The sequence below is a fragment of the Thunnus maccoyii genome, chromosome 18 (genome assembly GCF_910596095.1).
Source record: "Thunnus maccoyii chromosome 18, fThuMac1.1, whole genome shotgun sequence".
Lineage (NCBI taxonomy): Eukaryota > Metazoa > Chordata > Actinopteri > Scombriformes > Scombridae > Thunnus > Thunnus maccoyii.
In genome coordinates, this window is record NC_056550.1 from 10,042,501 (window position 1) to 10,060,581 (window position 18,081).

Below are 18,081 nucleotides of genomic sequence, written 5' to 3' on the forward strand. Positions count from 1 at the left end.
CAAAACTCCCTTTCTTTTCCAGAGAAACAACTGGTTCAAACACTGGAATTGCACAGGGTGTTTGATAGATTTCAATCGGGTTTCCGTAAACTGTACTCCACTGAAACAGCTCTTCTTAAGGTCTCAAATTAAATTTTAGTGGCTGCAGATAGCGGAGACTGTTCTGTTCTACTACTATTGGACCTTAGCACAGCGTTCGATACCGTCACATTCTAATGCACAGGCTGAATCACCTGGTGGGCATTTCTGGGACTGCATTGGAGTGGTTCTCCTCATATCTCACAGATAAATCTTTGTCAGTCTCTGTGGGTGAATTTGTGTCAGACACTGCAGCTTTGTCATGTGGTGTCCCCCAGGGATCGGTCTTGGGGCCCATTCTATTCTCCATATATATGCTACCACTAGGATAGATCATCAGCAGTTTCAAGAACACCTCCTACCATATGTATGCTGATGACATCCAGTTGTACTTTTCATTTAAACCTAATGAGCTTCACAAACTCCCTGTACTTAACAACTGTTTAAACGCAATTAGGAATTGGATGGCAAACTATTTTCTGCAGTTAAATGCAGACAAAACTGAAGTCCTGATCTTTGGTTCTGATAATCTTCAGTCACCAATCAGGCAGAACCCTGGTGCATTATCTTCATCTTCCTGGTCTTGCCTGCGAAATCTTGGTGTAATTTTCAACCAATCAATGAGTTTTGAAGCGCATGTAAAGACGCTAACTCGATCATGTTTCTTTCACCTGAGAATCATAGCCAAACTCCGGTCTGTGGTATCAAGAAATGAAATGGAGATGTTGTTACATGCTTTTATCTCATCATGCTTGGACTACTGTTACTCTCTTTTTACTTGTCTTAACAAATCTTCCATACACCACTTACAAACTGTCCAAAACACTGCTGCTAGGCTCTTAACAAAATCTAACAGATGGTCACATACAACTATTTTTTAATCTCACTGCACTGGCTTCCAGTAAATTTTAGAATTCATTTTAAAATTTTGGTGCTCACTTATAGAGCCCTACATGGCCAGGCTCCACAGTATGTGCAGAAGTGCAGAGTAGGGGTGCAGAAGTGACCTTCTGCACCCCTACACCACTAGTCAAGCTCTTAGATCCTCCACCCAGGGCTTTCTAAGTGTATCTCGTACACATTTAAAGACCCAGGGGATCGTGCTTTCCAGTCAGCAGCCCCCAAGCTTTGGAATAGTCTTTGGAATAGCTAAAAACACATTTGTTCAGACAGGCATTAGGGTAGTATGGGCTATTTTATCTTAATTTGTCCATTTTATCTGCATTCCTTGTATATTTTATCTGGTGTCTTTGTTTTTTATATATTCTGATTTTATTTTATTTCTTTGACTGTGAAGCACTTTGTATCTGGTGTTTGTGAAAGGTGCTATATAAATAAACTTTGCTTGCTTGCTTCAAATTGTGTTCAATGTTATTCCTCTTGGGGAAAAAAAACGTTCCCTTTCCCTTTTCATTAAAAATGAACAAACAAACAAACAAACCAGTGCTTTGGAGATGGCTGGGAGCTGTTCTTTATCTGTGTATGTGTGTGTATGTGTGTTGCTCACTTGAGACAGCAGGTAGAGGGACACCTGAGGGTTGATCTTTCTCTCTTCAGACTGAAAAACACAAATAGAGAACCAGTCAAGGCCATACATATAGTAGTTCTATTGATAGCACTAGTAAAGAAAAAAAAAATCAAAAGGATAGAGTAGTAAAAAGCGTGAGCTAAAACTGGATAGCGACAAGTCATTGTGCTGAAACCATTAGCTGATCAATTGTTTGATAATCATTTGTAAATGTGATTAACTTCTGTCTGTTTAATATCATTGTAAATTAGGTAGCTTTGTGTTTAGAAATGTTGGTTGAACAAAAGACACAAATTGAACCAACTAATTACCAACTATTTTGATAATCTATTAATTGTTTTGATTAATTTTTAAAGAAAAAAATCTCTGGTTCCAGCTTCTTAAATGTGAATATTTTTTGGTTTCTTTAGTCCTCTATGATAGTAAACTGAGTATCTTTGGGTTGTGGACTGTTGGTCGGGACATAAAATGACATTTTAGGTTGCATCTTGGGCTTTGGGAAGTGGTGATCAACATTTTCAGACCTTTTAAAAACCAAACGATTAATCAAGACAGTAATTGTCAGATTAATCCATAATGAAAAATAATTTTAAATTGCAGTCCTATTAGGAATGAAAAAAAGAAGCAGCTTTCACACAAGCTTTCCACTTTGAACCTATTAACATCCCTGTAAGCGAAGGTAACCTACTGTTTCAGGGATAACCAAAGAGTAGACATAGAGGGGAAGGAACAGGCGGTTGAGGAGGTGGTCAGTCAACACATCATTAAGGAATTCACAGTTGATGATGAGGATGTCGTTCAGGTAGTGAAGGTGGTCAAGGTGCTCTGCAACCAGGTCACTTAATTTCCCTCTGTTCTTATGCCTGAGATAAAGCAGAGAGAGAGAGAGAGATGTTATTTTGGTAGGGGAAGTTGTCAAGCTAGTTTAGTTTGGTTAGCACCTTGTTTGGGACTATCACAGTGAAGGTAACACATCATTCTTGAGTATTTCTGTATCATATAAAATGTACCAAATACCAGTAAAAGATACAATATTTAATATAACGCATTATATACAGTGCAATGCATCATGCCTTGTATAAACATATCATCTACTGAGTGCAAGGATAATGGTTAGAAATCAGAGACAGGCCTGACCCCTAGAGGTCACAGTGAGAATAACATGGCAACAAGACAGATGGCACTTACTCTTCATCAGTCTGCACACACTTATCCAGTTCGATGACATGGCTGCCAATAAACCAGACCAAGTTGCTGAAATATGGCACTGCTGTCTTATCTCGGATGTAGTGCAGCATGTGCTGGTTGTCCACTGGAAAGAGTAGGGTCAGGAAGAACGGTCATTACCACGGCTGCCCACAGGTACCAACACACACACAAACACACACAATCATTTGTACACACACCTTGTGATCCCAGAGAATTGCCAGAATATGATTAGAGAGAACAAACAAAAAAACAATCAGAACCAGTCAAACTAAGAAAAAAAATTAAGGAAATTAACCAACCACGTGAATTAAAATTAAACACATGAATTGGTAGAAAGGGATTACTATTGAAGTGGGATTGAGAGAAAAGCCAGTTCAGTTTTAAATTGAAACAAGGATGTGACTGGAAGTTCTCATGCTGTAAAACAAAACAAAAAAAACAAAACAAAACTCCAAAACAGGAGAAAAACATTGGGCAAAACAGTGACTTGGCCAATCAACGATAATAACCCATGTGTCCTCAATGCACACTGCAGGAACAACAATGGAAAAAGAAAACAGAGCAAGTAATGTGACTAATTTGTGTGGATTGAGAGGTTACTTCAGTTTAACACACAGGTCACTTAAGAGCAAACCAGAAGGTTTGGACAGTCACAGAAAACATCTGAGAAACAATTTCAGATTCTTCTGTTCTGCGACTGACAGTTTAACTGACTTAACATGTAAACAATCCTGGTGTAGTAACATTTTCTCCTGTAGGAGTCCAAATGCAAATTAGAGCATATAGTAATTTCACAATGCCAATCCATGTGCGACAAACTGAGACAAGTAACAAATTAGCAGCCTAATCAAATTAAAGGGGACCTATTATGCTTTTCCTTATTTTCAGTCATATATATATATATATATATGTATTACAATGTTGGATGTTCATACTAAATGAGGTAAATGTATGTAGAAGTAATCCTGTGAGCAAAAAGCACCAGCTTCAGACTGCTCTGCATGTTTACAATGGCTTTTTCTGCTTTTAAGCCAACATCAGCTTGTGACAGATTACTGTATATGGTCATCTGCTCCATGCACAGCGCGCAAGTTTACTGTTCCGCTCAGCTAACATTATGGTGTTTTTCCATTGTTTTGGGGGTAGTCACGCCGAGCCGTGACTCAAGTCGAGTTTGCACGCTGTGAGTGTTTTTCCATTACACAGCAGAGCAAAGTAAAATAAGTAGTTTACCTGTTGTCGATGTGTCGATCGTCTGCAGCTCTTCGTCAAACATCATCATCACTATGGCTGTTTCTGCTTGTACTATTCCTCCCTGCATTACTTCTAACTGATCCGCTGAACAAAGACCTCCAAATATGTCAAGATCTTGCTGTCTCATCCTGTTTTTAAATGAAGAATAGCAGTCGCTAACAAAGCTCCGCTAATTAGGTGATGAACATGTTTAATTTACTATAAATTCTTCACTATAAATGTCTCCCATTATTTAATCATTTAAAAGCTTTTAATATGAAGCAGTGAATCAGGAAATGTTGGGTTTTCATCAGAATACGGCTGCCCCTTGCTAGGCTTCCTGAAGCTGGCCAATCAGAACAGAGTGGGCTCATCAGGAGGGGGGCCTTAAAGAGACTTAAAGAGCTAAGACTGCCTGTTAAGAGACAGAGGCTGCATAAAGGGCCAATATAAGATAAATATGAAGTGTTTTGAACTGTGAATCATGCAAAGCTATTCTAGTAGAGTCCCAGAGCTGGAAATTAGCATAAAAGGTCCCCTTTAATGAATAACATAATAGCATAAATTAAATACACAAATCACAAGCTGCCACTACTCAGAGTCACAGTGTCATTCCAGCTTAGTCCATTGCAGAAGGAGATACTGACTAAATAACCACAGTGACCAAAACTGACAAACTTATAACCAAAATAACAGCTAACATGTGGAGCTCGGCTGAAATAAAAGTCTGTGGAACAACTAACCCTAGAATTTTTTTTTTTTTTTTTTAAAGGCATGCAGGTTTTTCTGCATGTATGTGGGTGGGTGATACAGAATGGTTTACAAGAACAAGAATTGCAAGGATATTCATACCAATACATTTATAACAAATACACCATAAGGAAGAAACAGGGCTGGGTATCAACAAACACTGACATGTGATATGTAGTAATAATTAATTTTAAGCCAACTTTTGAATTATTTTAAAATTTCCATATAACAATTCTCCCATCAGCCAACTTACAGAAATACTGACTTGGGCTTATGGGCTAATTTGACACTTGAATAGTATCTGTATTGATGTGATGTATGAATAACTGGTAGCAGTTTAAAGAAAACAACAACAAAACATGTTTCTAGGATACCCAGCCCTCAGAAAAAGACTGAATGAATGGAACCAACTTACATGAAACTGGAGTTAGGCAGATGGGGCACGCAGAGGAAGGAGGGAGAGGAGGAGAGAGACAAGGAGAGGAAGAGGAGGAGGAGGAGGAGTGGTTGTTGAAGAGGAGGGAGAGGGGGGAAACAAACACAGGGTTAATGTGAATAAGGGGGCGGCTGTGGAGGGGTGGAGGTTGGGAAGGACCCAGTGGGTTTTTTTTAAACAAATAAACTGCAAACAATATCACACCTGGCAAAGGAGTTTGTGTTACCTAGACATATGAAACTTATTTCAGGTTTTTTTGCATTGCTTTTTACTATATAAAATATCAACAAGAGAAAACAAACTCAAAACAAGCAACTTCTTCAAGGTGATAGTGACATTACCAGCCAAAATGCTGGTGCAGTTACATAATTTGACCTAAATACATAATACAAATAAATGACACAAGCTTAATTAGCCTTGATGCTAGATAAAATCCTTTTCCAGGTTGTCATTTCTTGCAGTGCATGTCCTAAGGAATCAACAGGAAGCATCAAACAGTAACATGCTGAAACACAAGTAGTTTTCAGCTAACATACTGATGCCATTTTCAGTGTTAACTATTAAGCCATAGGTTAATTTAATTAAGCAAAAATATTATTTTGAAACTTTGCACCAAAAAAGTTGAAGAGTTTTGCACTTTCTTGCAACAATAAACCACAGATTTTACTCTATAAAAAAATCACAATGCAATTATTATTTTGCATACAAGAAAAAAACATCCATCAGTAACAGTTGATGCATTCAGTTGATGCTTCCCTCTTTTACAGATTCCTTACTATAGCATAGCCCATGGACAGTCCAGCAATGATACGTTTTCTACACCATCGGGTTACTTCAAAATCGTAAAGTCGGTAGTGTGAACTGTAATGGTGTTGGGAGTGGATGACGTGAGAAAGCATGTTACAGTGCAAAGTGTTGCGTGCAGGACAAGACACACACATATACAGACAGGAAGCCACACTGATATGTTGCTGCGGCTGTATGTTGAGGCAATGTTATGTTATGTAATGTATAGTGGAGAGAAGCATGATGTGTGGAGAGAAGCCAAACCCACTCAATGCACCACCCGCCTCCCCTGTTGTGAAAAGTGACCAGCTCCGACACCCTGAGGAGCCCAGAGAGGCAGCGGGAAGGAGAAGCAGAGGCTGACGCAGCACGGTGCAGAAAGTGACGTGGCTGTTAGAAAAGTCCTGTTGTTTACACACTGCTTCTGCGCTCGCAGGAGGAAGAGATTTATCTCCAGAAACCTGCAGAACTGATGCACGGTAGATTTGAGGGTGGAGCAGGGGGACAACTTTGCATGCTGGGTAGTGTGGACTTGCTGGATATTAGTTCCTTTATAGTTAGTAAATATTTGCATGTGATATCAGTGAAGCGTTGATGACGAACTCTTGTGATTGTGGGTGTATTTTACATCTCAACGCTGCAGAGTTCAAATCAAGTTAACAATTTGAACTTTAACTGTTTACTGCCATCTCAAGTACTCAGGTTAAAAGACCATAAACAAAAAAAAAACAACCAATAAAATGTTATCTGCTGATTTATATTGTTTTTATAATTATGATATTATGACATGTCTCTAGCAGATGATATTTTAATCTAATTTTAGCAGTGACTTAGCAGGATTTACCAAGAATAACACAATGGAAGCTCATCATTATACGACAAATGGATTACAGCTGTCTAGTTTTCTAAGTAAACAAAAAAAATGACAAAGATTTATAGTATGTACAATATTTACACCCAATTACCTCCTTTTCTATAAAAATGTAAATGTGTTGAATTACTCATGTATATTTGATGCTGATTTGATATCATTATGACTGCACACAGCGCACATCACAACTGCATCGTTGCAACAGAAACAGACATAACAGCATGTTACTGAGACAATGAAAAATGTACAGAAGAAAAAGTGATCAGGTAATACAACCTTTCATTTGTCCTCAAAAATCCAATCATTCCTCAAAGTGGTTTGTTTCAACAAGATCTTGCAGTACATAAACTCTGAATGAAAATATTTCTACATATTTTCAGTAATTCTGCCATTTCAGATGACTGTTAGAGGTTAACAGCTTTCATCTGTCAAGCTCTTGGCAAATATTTACTGAATTTCTAGTCTCAACCATTTTGTGGCTGCTGACCTGTTGTCTGGGATATGATTAGAGAAGACATCTGTCTTGTGGCAGACGGTATTTCTGTAAAAAAGCAGCACACTAAGATTAAGAGTAGTCTGATGATAAATACACTGGTGCAACACAGGTAGCTTAATTAATTTCTAGCCTTTTTTGAGTAAATAGGAAATGACTCATGTTTTCTATTATGCGATTAGATAAGATAGCACCATGTGTAGCACCCCACTGCCATTCAGCACACTGAGTATTTGTGTGTATACGCGTTACCTGTTAGTCATGCTCATGCACCAGAAGCAGCAGCAGCAAGAAGAAGAAAGGAGTACAAAGAAAGGCGGTAGGCAGTCCCAGCATCCCGTGCGTGTGTGTGTGTGTGTGTGTGTGTGTATGCGCACGTGTGTGCATGGTTAGCCTGTGCGCATGCGTGTTCCTGGCACTCACCTTTGTAGACGTTGAGTGTGATGGTGCGGACTGCGATGCGGACCATGCTTTCGGGGTGGTTGAAAAACTTAATGGCCTCGGTGTACAGGGCAAAGTCATTAGTGTGCTGTGTGTGGGAGACAGAGAGGGGCGCCGGTGAGCAAGGGCGCTGTATGGCACCGCCACGCTCAGGCCACAAATGACCACACAGAGAGAGAGAGAGAGAAGCTAGTGGAGATAGAGAGACTGGGCAGCAACACATTTTTGATAAGACAGGACTTAATGAGAGAAGCATACTAGTATTTAGTTCCCCTGTTTAACTGAGGAAATGTTCAAATGCAAGTCTGAGCATTGCAGGTTAAAAACAAAAAGTTCTTGTGAGATGTTAGAAAGTTACTATAAATGACACTAGAGGGACAAAATAATAAAACATTTCTCCACCTTAAGCAAACAACTAGCCCAGGAGTAACCTTGTGAACCAACTCACATCTTTCTGAATTTATACTGAATGTTTGAGTCTTAGCATCCAGTCAGACACTCAAAAATACCAAGTTAAGCTCATGAACTCACTACAACTGATTAAAGGCTGGACTATAGGAACTTTTATTGCTGACAATCTCACGATACTTTAGATGATCAGCATGTAACAACATACCAGCGTGCTGCACATAGTACATTTGCTTTTGACAAACCGGCAGCTCTGCATCTTACAGTCATCTCTCTCTGTGCCAGTGCCTGATCCTCCACCAAACCATTCCTCGTTCACTGTGACCTTCAGCCAATCACAGCTGAGGGTCAGACTTCAAAACAGTCACCCCAGAGGTCACAGCGAACGAAGAGATCTGACCCTGACACCGAACCCAAACCGAGAGTGTGTCGTCCGGTCTTAAAAATGTGACTTGTGTAGATCTGACAGGGACAGGAGAGGCCATAGCGAACATCTATGCAATTGCACCCTCTAGAGGAGAAAAAGCTATAGATCAATAAAATGATAAATCAGTTATAATAAATGAAGTGAAGGATGAATTATAAATACGGCATCTACAGTAAATGCTGCTATTGTAAGTTGTGAAAGAAAAAGGTAATGATGAAGTTCTTGACCAAATGTCAGCTTAACTGCTTGCAACTCTACATCCAGATAGTTTTACTTTTATTGTTAATTGATATTTAATGTAAATTAAAGTAAAATGAAATCTAAATAAAAAATAAATCTGTTAAAACTTATTTAAGCACATTTAGGACTACTCTCAGATCTACACATTGGGTCTGGTTTTGGCTTCAGGGTTACAGCTACCATTGACAGTACACCAATAACTTTCCCCAGCACACACAGGCCAATAGAAGGACTACAGATACTGCTGAAACAATGACGGGTAACGGCATCATCAGAGATTATTCAAATGTTTAGTATTCTTTAGTAATACCATCCAGTAAAAACACACACACACACAGACTCAGTCACACACACAGTAACAGTTTTGAAAGTCAATTTCAGGGAAACAAGATCTTGTGAACACAACGGTAATTTTACAGCGTTATTACAAATAACACGTTTGCTCCGATAAAGGTGATATTGCCATGTATGTGTATGTGTAGAGAAAGATGACATGTGGACAGAGGCTGCTAAATTGACTCATTTACACAGGAAGTTGATGTTTTAACAGGGGAAATGAGCAGCGGAAGATTGGGGGATAGCAGACATGACTGACTCGAGTCACATGACTTAACTCGAGTCACACTTGAGTCGCAAATTTGAGGACTTGAGACTTGCTTGACTAACTGATAAAAGACTCGACTTGACTTTGACTTGGTATTCATGACTTTAGACTTGAGACAGATGATTCAAAAGGACTTTTTTTTTTACTAAATATTTGTATTTCTCGAGATATTGAGAAGTTACATTTTGGTTTTTTTAAACATGATTGGATGATTTTCAGTGCAATGCACGCAAACCTGGCAACCTACTAGGACGCGGCAGACCAGCAGAGGCCGACGCATGAGGAAGCTAACATGGAGGGCTAGTCCAAAAATAATAAAATTAGGATCCAAGGATTATGTTGTCAATGACGGCAGTAAGAAGAGCACAGCGTTAAGACTTGATACTTGCTTATGACTTACACATGTGTGACTTACTCCCACCCCTGTTAGATAGTAACCTACACACCGACTTGCACAAAATGCAAGTGAAAAATGTGCTTCTGGATTTTTTAAATTAACTTCCTGTAGAAAATCTTTTTTGTGACGCAAACATTATTTGCATACAGGGATTTTTTTTTTGACCACAGTAAAATATCAAGAATGAATATTAAGTTGTCATTACTCTCTCTCAGTCTGACGTGTTGGTTTTACTAATCTGTTCCATCTGACTACCTTCGTTATCAGCCTCTTAACTGTGCAGCAGCCTAAGGTCTCTCCCTTCCTTCTTCTTCGTCTGTCATGTGAAGTGCTCAATAAGAGTTGTTGACACTGAATGGAATAATCCTCTATATTTCACCATTTTTTCCATCCCTCTTTCTTCCCTTTAAACCCCATCCCCCGCCCCCCACCTCCTTGTGTCCTCACCTCATTGTAGAAGAAGTGCACGGTGTGATTGTTCAGTTTCAGTGACAGGGTCTTGAGGAAGGAGATGTAGTAGGCCATGATCTCCTCATCCGAGAAGTCAAACTTGTGGACGATGATGGAGTTCACGTGGTTGTTCGACAAGAGGTAATCTGAGAAGAGAAGAGAAGAGAGCTGTGAATCTTGCTAATTTACATTGAGAAGCCAAGTATTTGCAGAGAGTGATTCGTTGCACTGCACCATCTCTTTTTTTCTCTATTATCATTAGATCAAGAGTGAGGTTAGACTTCTGCAGTGGTTTTTGTGCACAGTGAACATGAAAGACACTAATCATTCCTGTTGACACAATACCACAAGCATTATTTGCTTTTGACTCTGAAATTAAGTTAAATGTTATAACGGTACTTACTTTATGTAAGTGGTGATCTAACTGACTGACACTATATCGTCCACTGAGTCATTGGTTGCCTGGCAACAACAAAAAATGCAGCCGGCTGCTATGCATTGTATAATTTAACAAAGAAAATTCAATGCCGTGCCGTGCCGTGCATTGTTTAGCTTTTAAAATGCATCAAGAAACGTGTACAAACACAGGTACAGACTGTGCACTTTAGAGCAATCTATTACAACACTGCTGTGATAAGTGCTTTGGGCATCTTCCACTATTTTCTTACATTTGAGCTATAGACCTAACAATTGTTTCAGCACTAATGCAACCTAATACCAACACAAACTATTAATTAAAAAAAATTACAGATCAAGCAACAATAAAAATAATCATTGGTTGCAGTTGTAGATTGCATTATATTGTAAGCTGTTTCAAATATTCTATTATACAATAGAAACACCTGAAAATATAATGCACTCCTGTACAACACCACCGCATCCTCAAAACATACCATCTGACTGAATCACCATACCAGCAATTAAAGCAGTTTTCTCAAGAAACACAGAACATAATCAGTAATGGAATATTTACTGTGGGGCTATTTTATAGCAATGCATTCCATCATACATGTGTTTCTATTTTCGGTCCATCAGTGTTAACTCTAATACTTACAGAGGGAAGTTTCATGGCTGATGTTCTCAAACAAGATATTGAGGGTCTGGAGGAGCTGGACGCACACGTAGCGTCCGGACTTCTGACGTAGGATGTTCAGGAAGAAGGCAAACATGTTCTTCTCCAGGAAGAAGCTGAACACATACGGATGTGTAAATATAAACACTTATAGGATTACATTCATCATGATCTTGTTAGATAATTATCAAAATAAAGAATGTTTTTCTTTTGAGGCATTATGTTTGGTAGTGGTTACCATAAAACCACAATGGCCCTTCTCTTTCTCTCAGTATGTTTCTTCTTTGTATCTACACACAGTCATTATCTAATGAAATGAAAAAAGCCAAAATGATCATCTTAAAAAAAGGTTTCTCTTATGAGGATGATGTAGATATCCTATACTCACACACTGCTGATTACATTCTAAAAAAAACTTAAGTTCATCGTTGTGCTTTGTGTTTTATTACAAGAGAGGAGAAATTCTCATCATTGTGAACTATATGACAAAGTTAAACAATGACGAACAGCAACATTCTCCAGCCAATGATTGAAAAATACCCAAAAACTACTATCCTAAAACATTATGAATGTTCAGGTCATGGTCATGTTTATTCTGAGAGTTTCCTGATAGCAACAAGTACTCTTTCAACACCTCTGTGGTTTTTGTGCTCTTCGGAGTTTAATTTAAGACATTTCCTGTGTCAAGTCGTAGGAAGAGAAGTCGAAAGAAAGAGGGGATGATATGCACCACTAATTGCAGACCTGAGATGCTTCTGATTAAAAACAGAACACTACGGTTTTATGAACTTCATTTCCCAGAAACATCTGAAAGACTTCAGTGGGAGAAGAATTCAAGTGTTTTAGATACATCTCCTGAAACTATTAACTGAATCACTCACACTCACACACACACACACACAAGGTTGTCTATTACTGTACAATAAGCTGCTCAGTTGAACATTTTGTTGTCTCATCTGCTGAGGGCGAAACAAGTACTTTCCCAGAATAATTTTACTTGCAAAACTAATCACACCTTAATACTTTCCCACATAAGTATACTTAAGTTTTCTCAAATCAATATGTTACTGCTTTAAGCAGTTTTGCTTGTTTTGAATGCTTCAAAGTCAGAGAGAAGGGCAGCATGGCTGCACAGTTGTTGGAGTTGGAGAAAAGGATTTCCAGTTGAAGTTTGCCTGTTCAAAGATCTCCAGATCAGCTGATCAAACATGATTAGTAAAGATCAATTAGGAGCAATCTTCCATGGCTGCCATCAAGGCGCTCTTTGTAAATGCACAGCTCATTAGTGTGCTGATTCATGCATGTTTAAAAGCATAAATGTGGGGTTATAAAATAATGTTGCATGTTTAGCACACCTTAAAAAAATACATGCAAAGATGTCACTCTGATTTCCATGCAGAAGTCACATCTGGGTATTTGTAGCTACAGGTGAGGCGTTTGGCGTAAAGATCTTGAATGGGACTTACTCAAACACAGAGCTGTCATTCTGGTCCCCCCAGATGAGGATCTCTGTGATGGAGCGGATGGTCTCCACCAGTAGGTTTCGGTTGTGGTCTGTCACTGTTGTGTTTTTGGTCAAAACATGGTACATATACCTGGAGGAGAGATATGAATGGAGGGAGGACGTGTGAAAAATAGACTGCAGATGTTTGAAAGATAGACCACAGTGATCAACAAGTAGAGACAAATCTAAGGGCGTGTGCAGACTGAGTCTAAGTGACATCTCCCTCACTCTGCTTTTAATTTGTTGCACCTTTAGGAATGGAAAAACTTTCACTTGCCATTCTTATTGGTACATGGACTATGGTGACCTCAGTAACGTTAATTTCCAGAGTAAATAGCCCCAAACTTAACCCTGTGCAGGTGTCTAATCAGCCACAACAACTGAAAACACCTGTGTTAATGTGCAGGGCCTCTTAGAGTTAATGCTTTGATTTCTAGCCGCTAGGGAGAGTTGTACGTGTTCCTAAGTAGATGCTGACTTTATTATCCACAAACATTAGAACAATACAGTGTCAATTATATTTTAGGGTGAATTTCAACTTTAAATCTGACAATTACAAGCTACTTCACATGTCCATATACCTCACCTAACTGAATAGAAACGACACCGCGACCACGGATGTGGTTATTGCCTGACTGAACATCTGGACAGCTACAATTACTTCGCTACTGTTACTTAAGCTGTTATTAACTTGGCTAATAATAACGCTGACAGTCGTTTTCAACCGGCTAACGTTAGCTTATCTAAACGCTAGCTACTCACTTCAAATGGTCCAAGGAGTGGATGTTTTTCGTCCTCCCCTGTCCTCCAACCCAGCTCCGTGACCGGCCGAACATGGTTGCGGTTTTAAGGGGGCTGATGTTTTGACGGGTGAGTTAATTCGCTAACGTTAGCGTCCGCATCTATCCATTTACACCCACTTTCCTGTGCAGATAGCTACTTAGCAAACAGAAGGTGATAGGTGGCGATAGCAGCGATGAGAGGTCATTACGTAACAGCAGTAGTGGACGGGTTGTGTGGGAGTTGCTGTTTCTTTCGCTACAGTAGCTGGTTGATTCGGAATACAAGAGTGAGTAGAGGAAAAACTACAACGTTCACTTCCCGTGTTAGCGGTGACGATTGTAACATGCGACCTCACGCGGTGCTCACTATACTGATTGACACCTTTGAAAGACCAATCACAGCAGGATCCCGCAAAGCTGTGAGCCAATCAACTGCCGAGACTCCTTGTGTCGCTTTGTGGTCTGTGGTGTTTTGATGCAGTTGGCAAAAATGTTGGAAACGACGTTTAGCTCTTAAAGAAGGGCAGAGGCGTGTGTTTGTGAATGTTCCGGTACGAATGTGTAAACAGGTGAAACCTGAAATACTTGTAGAAATGTTCGTATTTGTTTTTTCTAGCATTGCATGCTACTGTTTTTAGCCGTAGCCTGCTGGCATGGCGTGAATTCCGCAAACCCAGAGAGCCAATGTCAAGAATGCGTCAAGCTTGCTAACATATTTTGATACTGTTCGCCGGGTATTTTTTAGCGATGAACGTTACGCCCACACGTCTGCCTTTTTTCCTGTCGTTTTTCTCTGGACCATACAGATAATATAGCACTTTAAAGCTGCCTCTCAATCACTGTTGCAGGTCGGGACGAGCCGAAATGGACGCCCCAACCCCATCCCCATCACCCCAGACACATTTCTAGCACCAACTTCAGTTCGCCTCATTCTGGCCCCTGCACAAACACAAGACCCCACATCGTGGCTTTCTTTTCTATGACATACTCAATTTATGCCCAGCTAGATTCGGTCGAATCGCTTTTGGACGAGCTCCCATATATGTTTTATCTGGGCCTGTTCTTTGTGAACGTCCTGATCCTCTACTATGCCTTTCTGATGGAGTACATCGTCCTGAATGTGGGGATAGTGTTTCTGCCTGAGGACATGGACCAGGCGTTGGTGGACCTCGGGGTGCTGTCCGACCCGGCCTCTGCCCCCTACGACACGGACACGGAGCTGGATGTGTTTGAGGGGTATCTTGAGTGACGAGGCGGTCCTGGAGAAAGAAGAAAAGGAGATTTAGGTGATGGTGGTGCTGATGACGCAGAGGTCCGGGGCAGATTGGGCCAGCTCAAACACATTCATGTCAGTGATGTGGGGGAAAAAATCATCAAAGCGGATGCTGCTGCTGCTGCCTTTCTTTCACACAGACACATCAGTGAAAAAGTGAGCAGAGCACAGAATAAAGTTTATGTTTTTTGGCCATTTTTTCTGAAACAATAAGAATAAGACCCAGTGGTTACTTTACAGGGAAAACAGCAAAAAACTACATATTTTCTGGGAGTAATTTATATTGATAAACATAATTTCATCCACAAAGCTCAATTAACACTTAGGAAGCCACAAGACATGTTTAGGTGATTATCGGCTGTAACACTTGTGTGTCACTTGTCCCTAGGTTGTCTCGGCTCAAGAGAAGACAGCCTGAGGAAGAGATCCACTACCAATGGCCATATGGTTCGTGAATGTCCCATGGGAAGAGCACTCTGCACTGGATCAGCCATTCTAATAGCGACTGACACTGCTTGGACACCAGGGGGGGCTAACACTGGCATCTGTTCCCCTGATTTTGGACACAATGAAAGATCAAAAGGAAATACAATGTGTTGCAGGTGGAGACAGACAGCTGTTCCCTTTGGACAAAAGATGAATGTTATCAGCAGTTTACAGTGTGTTTCCAGTCATCTGCATCGCAGCCAGTTCAGATACAGCATCCTGCCGCATGAAGTGAAAAAGAATGAGACGGATGTGACACCGAACATCCAAACTGTGCAAGATCTGGCAACAGACTGCACAAGGAACTGACTCAAAACTTGCCACTTCAGTCACAGTGTGTAACATCTCAGCAGAGCAGGCAAAAGTATTACGTCTGCTGCAAACTTAATCACTCACAGAACAACTTGTTTTGACCATTTGTCCTTTTTAAGTTTTCAGAATGCAATGCTGCTTAGCAGGCTCACTCATCCTTGAGGTCTAATTTAAAATGTGTCCTTTAAGATCATCCATACAGTATGTCTGCTTCAGGGCTGTATGCACTCTCAGGAGCACAGTTAGGAACTCTGGGCACACTGGCAAGACATAACACTGACACTGGACACAAGCTGTGCAACTATAAGATATAGAAGGGCCCTAAGCTGTTTTGGGCCCTCTTAAAAATCAGGAACAATATCCTACACTTGCCACACTCCTAAGTATATAAGTATAGAGGAAGAGTTATTTCTTTGATCCAGTATGTCATTTGTTGATCAAGATCACATTAGTAAGTGGGGTCAAATTACATTTTCCAACCACAAAGTTAACAGTAATAGATTAGTAATGACAGTTGTGATGAGAGCTGGCCAAATGTGTGAGAACCTCAAAACAAGTGCTTCAGATATGAATTTGTTCATCCTCTGTTGTGTACGTTTTTGTTTTTTTTATAATGTTGCAAATGTATGCTAGATACATGGATGAATCTCAGTGCATGATATCGGTTGTTGTGTTTTTAAATCCAGTTTAGGTGTGAGATTTCTGTTTTATTGTACTCCCTCTGTTACTTTTGTTATGAATTCAGAATTCAGTTCATAAAATCTGTATTCTTAGAAGCAATAATGAACTGGTTTCAAGAAATTGGGCAGTTAAATAAGTAGTTATACGGATGAATCAGGTAAATGTTTAATCCATCTACTAGGGTTGGTTGTGGATGAGTTGAAGAAAACTGCCCAGTGTCAGTGATTTTTATAAAGGGATATTCTCTTGAGATTTAGTGAATATTTAAGTGCTGTACATACTGTAAGAGTATTTGCAGCCCAGCAAATTAACTAAACTTTTTTTTTTTTCATTTTGGAGGCTACAACTCATTAAGGCAATACAAAAGAACCAGTATAAGCAAATTGTGCGTAATAATCATGGCAATGTGGTTGTGGTCAGCAACAGAAGCAGTAGAGACGAAAAACATTTTCAAGAACATTTGTTCATTTTCACACTCGAAACAAATTTTAGTCCAGAATTTCGTTGCTTGTCAGTGTTTTGAACATGACTCTACCAGACAACCTTTCACCAAGATGGCTCTGCTGTAGTCAGTTCAGACTGTTCAGATGTCATTTTGAACAACACTTGGCCCACTCAGCTCAAATGCTGCACCAAACATAGCCAGATAAATTGTCCACAGCCACATTGTGCAATGAGAGGACAGGGTTGAAAACAAAAAAAAAAAATTAAGTGTCAAATACATGGATGACAGTGCAGGTAGGTAGGAGCAGATTTCCCAGGGCATTTCAAACCGATTTTCTCCAAGCGAGAGTTCAACCAGTACGGATTAGTGATAGCTGATACCATTTTTGGGGGGATGGAGGGGGGATTGAGGATGCCAGTAAGCAATATTTTGTGGCGACATTATTTGGATCAGTGTGTCCATAAGAATTTTATTTTTGGCATAATAGAAATTCCTAAGAATCAGCATGTAGACCGCAAGACACTAAAGCTCAGGATACTAATATTCATGAAATATAGTAAAACATGTTTGTATGGAATCTGATAAAAAAAAAAATCATAATATCAGGTAAGGGCTTCCTGTAGATGAACAGTGTTGATGTATATTCGACAAAGTATATAATCAAACTGCATCATGCTGGATGTGGATGACACCAGGAGGCTGACTTTTAACTGGGGGTCAATGTCAGTGTTGTGAGTTGAGTAATTCAACTGTAAAAGCTGCTCCCAGTATTGAGAAATCCAGTGAAGCAATTAGACAGGGTGGATCCTTGTTTTGTATGAAAACTCTTCATGAATCACTGGCGTTAGTTGTAGGTAAAAAGAACGTTTGATGCCTCACTGCTGGTCAGGTCCTGATCAGCTCTCTGCTCACAGCGTCTTGGTTCAGTGGAGCGCTTGTGTTATCCCTCCACATCTGCTTCCTCGCAGACATGCACATGCTATTATAAGCTATGGAGTGTAACAGAGTTTTATTTTCCAATGTGTATTTAATAAACTTTGAGCGAATGCCAGCTTTTTGCCTCTTATTTCAACTGTCATTTTTTATACATATGTGTATATGTTGTTTTGAAGTAAATGAATAAGTTGGTCATCTCTGATTGTTTACTAGTAACTATGTGCTCTGTAAGCATTGTG

At 39.7% G+C, this 18,081-nt stretch overlaps 2 protein-coding genes across 4 annotated transcripts in view; one reads left to right on the plus strand and one right to left on the minus strand.

Annotated features, from left to right (window-relative positions):
• Positions 1 to 13,990, minus strand: part of clec16a (C-type lectin domain containing 16A) — a 46,056-nt gene extending 32,066 nt beyond the window's left edge. The window contains exons 1-9 of one of the 2 annotated variants that reach the window (XM_042391831.1): positions 13,690 to 13,990; positions 12,890 to 13,018; positions 11,406 to 11,539; positions 10,349 to 10,497; positions 7,808 to 7,913; positions 5,214 to 5,219; positions 2,795 to 2,918; positions 2,295 to 2,469; positions 1,586 to 1,636 (exon numbers count right to left, since the gene is read on the minus strand). In XM_042391831.1, coding sequence (XP_042247765.1) covers positions 1,586 to 1,636; positions 2,295 to 2,469; positions 2,795 to 2,918; positions 5,214 to 5,219; positions 7,808 to 7,913; positions 10,349 to 10,497; positions 11,406 to 11,539; positions 12,890 to 13,018; positions 13,690 to 13,763 — 948 coding nt within the window. In that variant the 5' untranslated portion in view covers positions 13,764 to 13,990. The remainder of the gene's footprint in view (positions 1 to 1,585; positions 1,637 to 2,294; positions 2,470 to 2,794; positions 2,919 to 5,213; positions 5,220 to 7,807; positions 7,914 to 10,348; positions 10,498 to 11,405; positions 11,540 to 12,889; positions 13,019 to 13,689) is intronic. The other variant, XM_042391832.1, reaches the window with a different exon arrangement.
• Positions 13,991 to 14,182: 192 nt separating this feature from the next.
• Positions 14,183 to 17,957, plus strand: dexi (Dexi homolog (mouse)). Of its 2 annotated transcripts, none has more exons than XM_042391833.1 (2): positions 14,183 to 14,995; positions 15,371 to 17,957. In XM_042391833.1, the coding sequence occupies exon 1, from the start codon at positions 14,689 to 14,691 to the stop codon at positions 14,956 to 14,958; it is 270 nt and encodes an 89-aa protein (XP_042247767.1). In that variant the 5' UTR covers positions 14,183 to 14,688; the 3' UTR covers positions 14,959 to 14,995; positions 15,371 to 17,957. The 2 variants fall into 2 exon arrangements, 1 of the variants encoding a protein (XP_042247767.1); XR_006092234.1 differs by having other exon boundaries at positions 14,679 to 15,138.
• Positions 17,958 to 18,081: the final 124 nt, after the last annotated feature.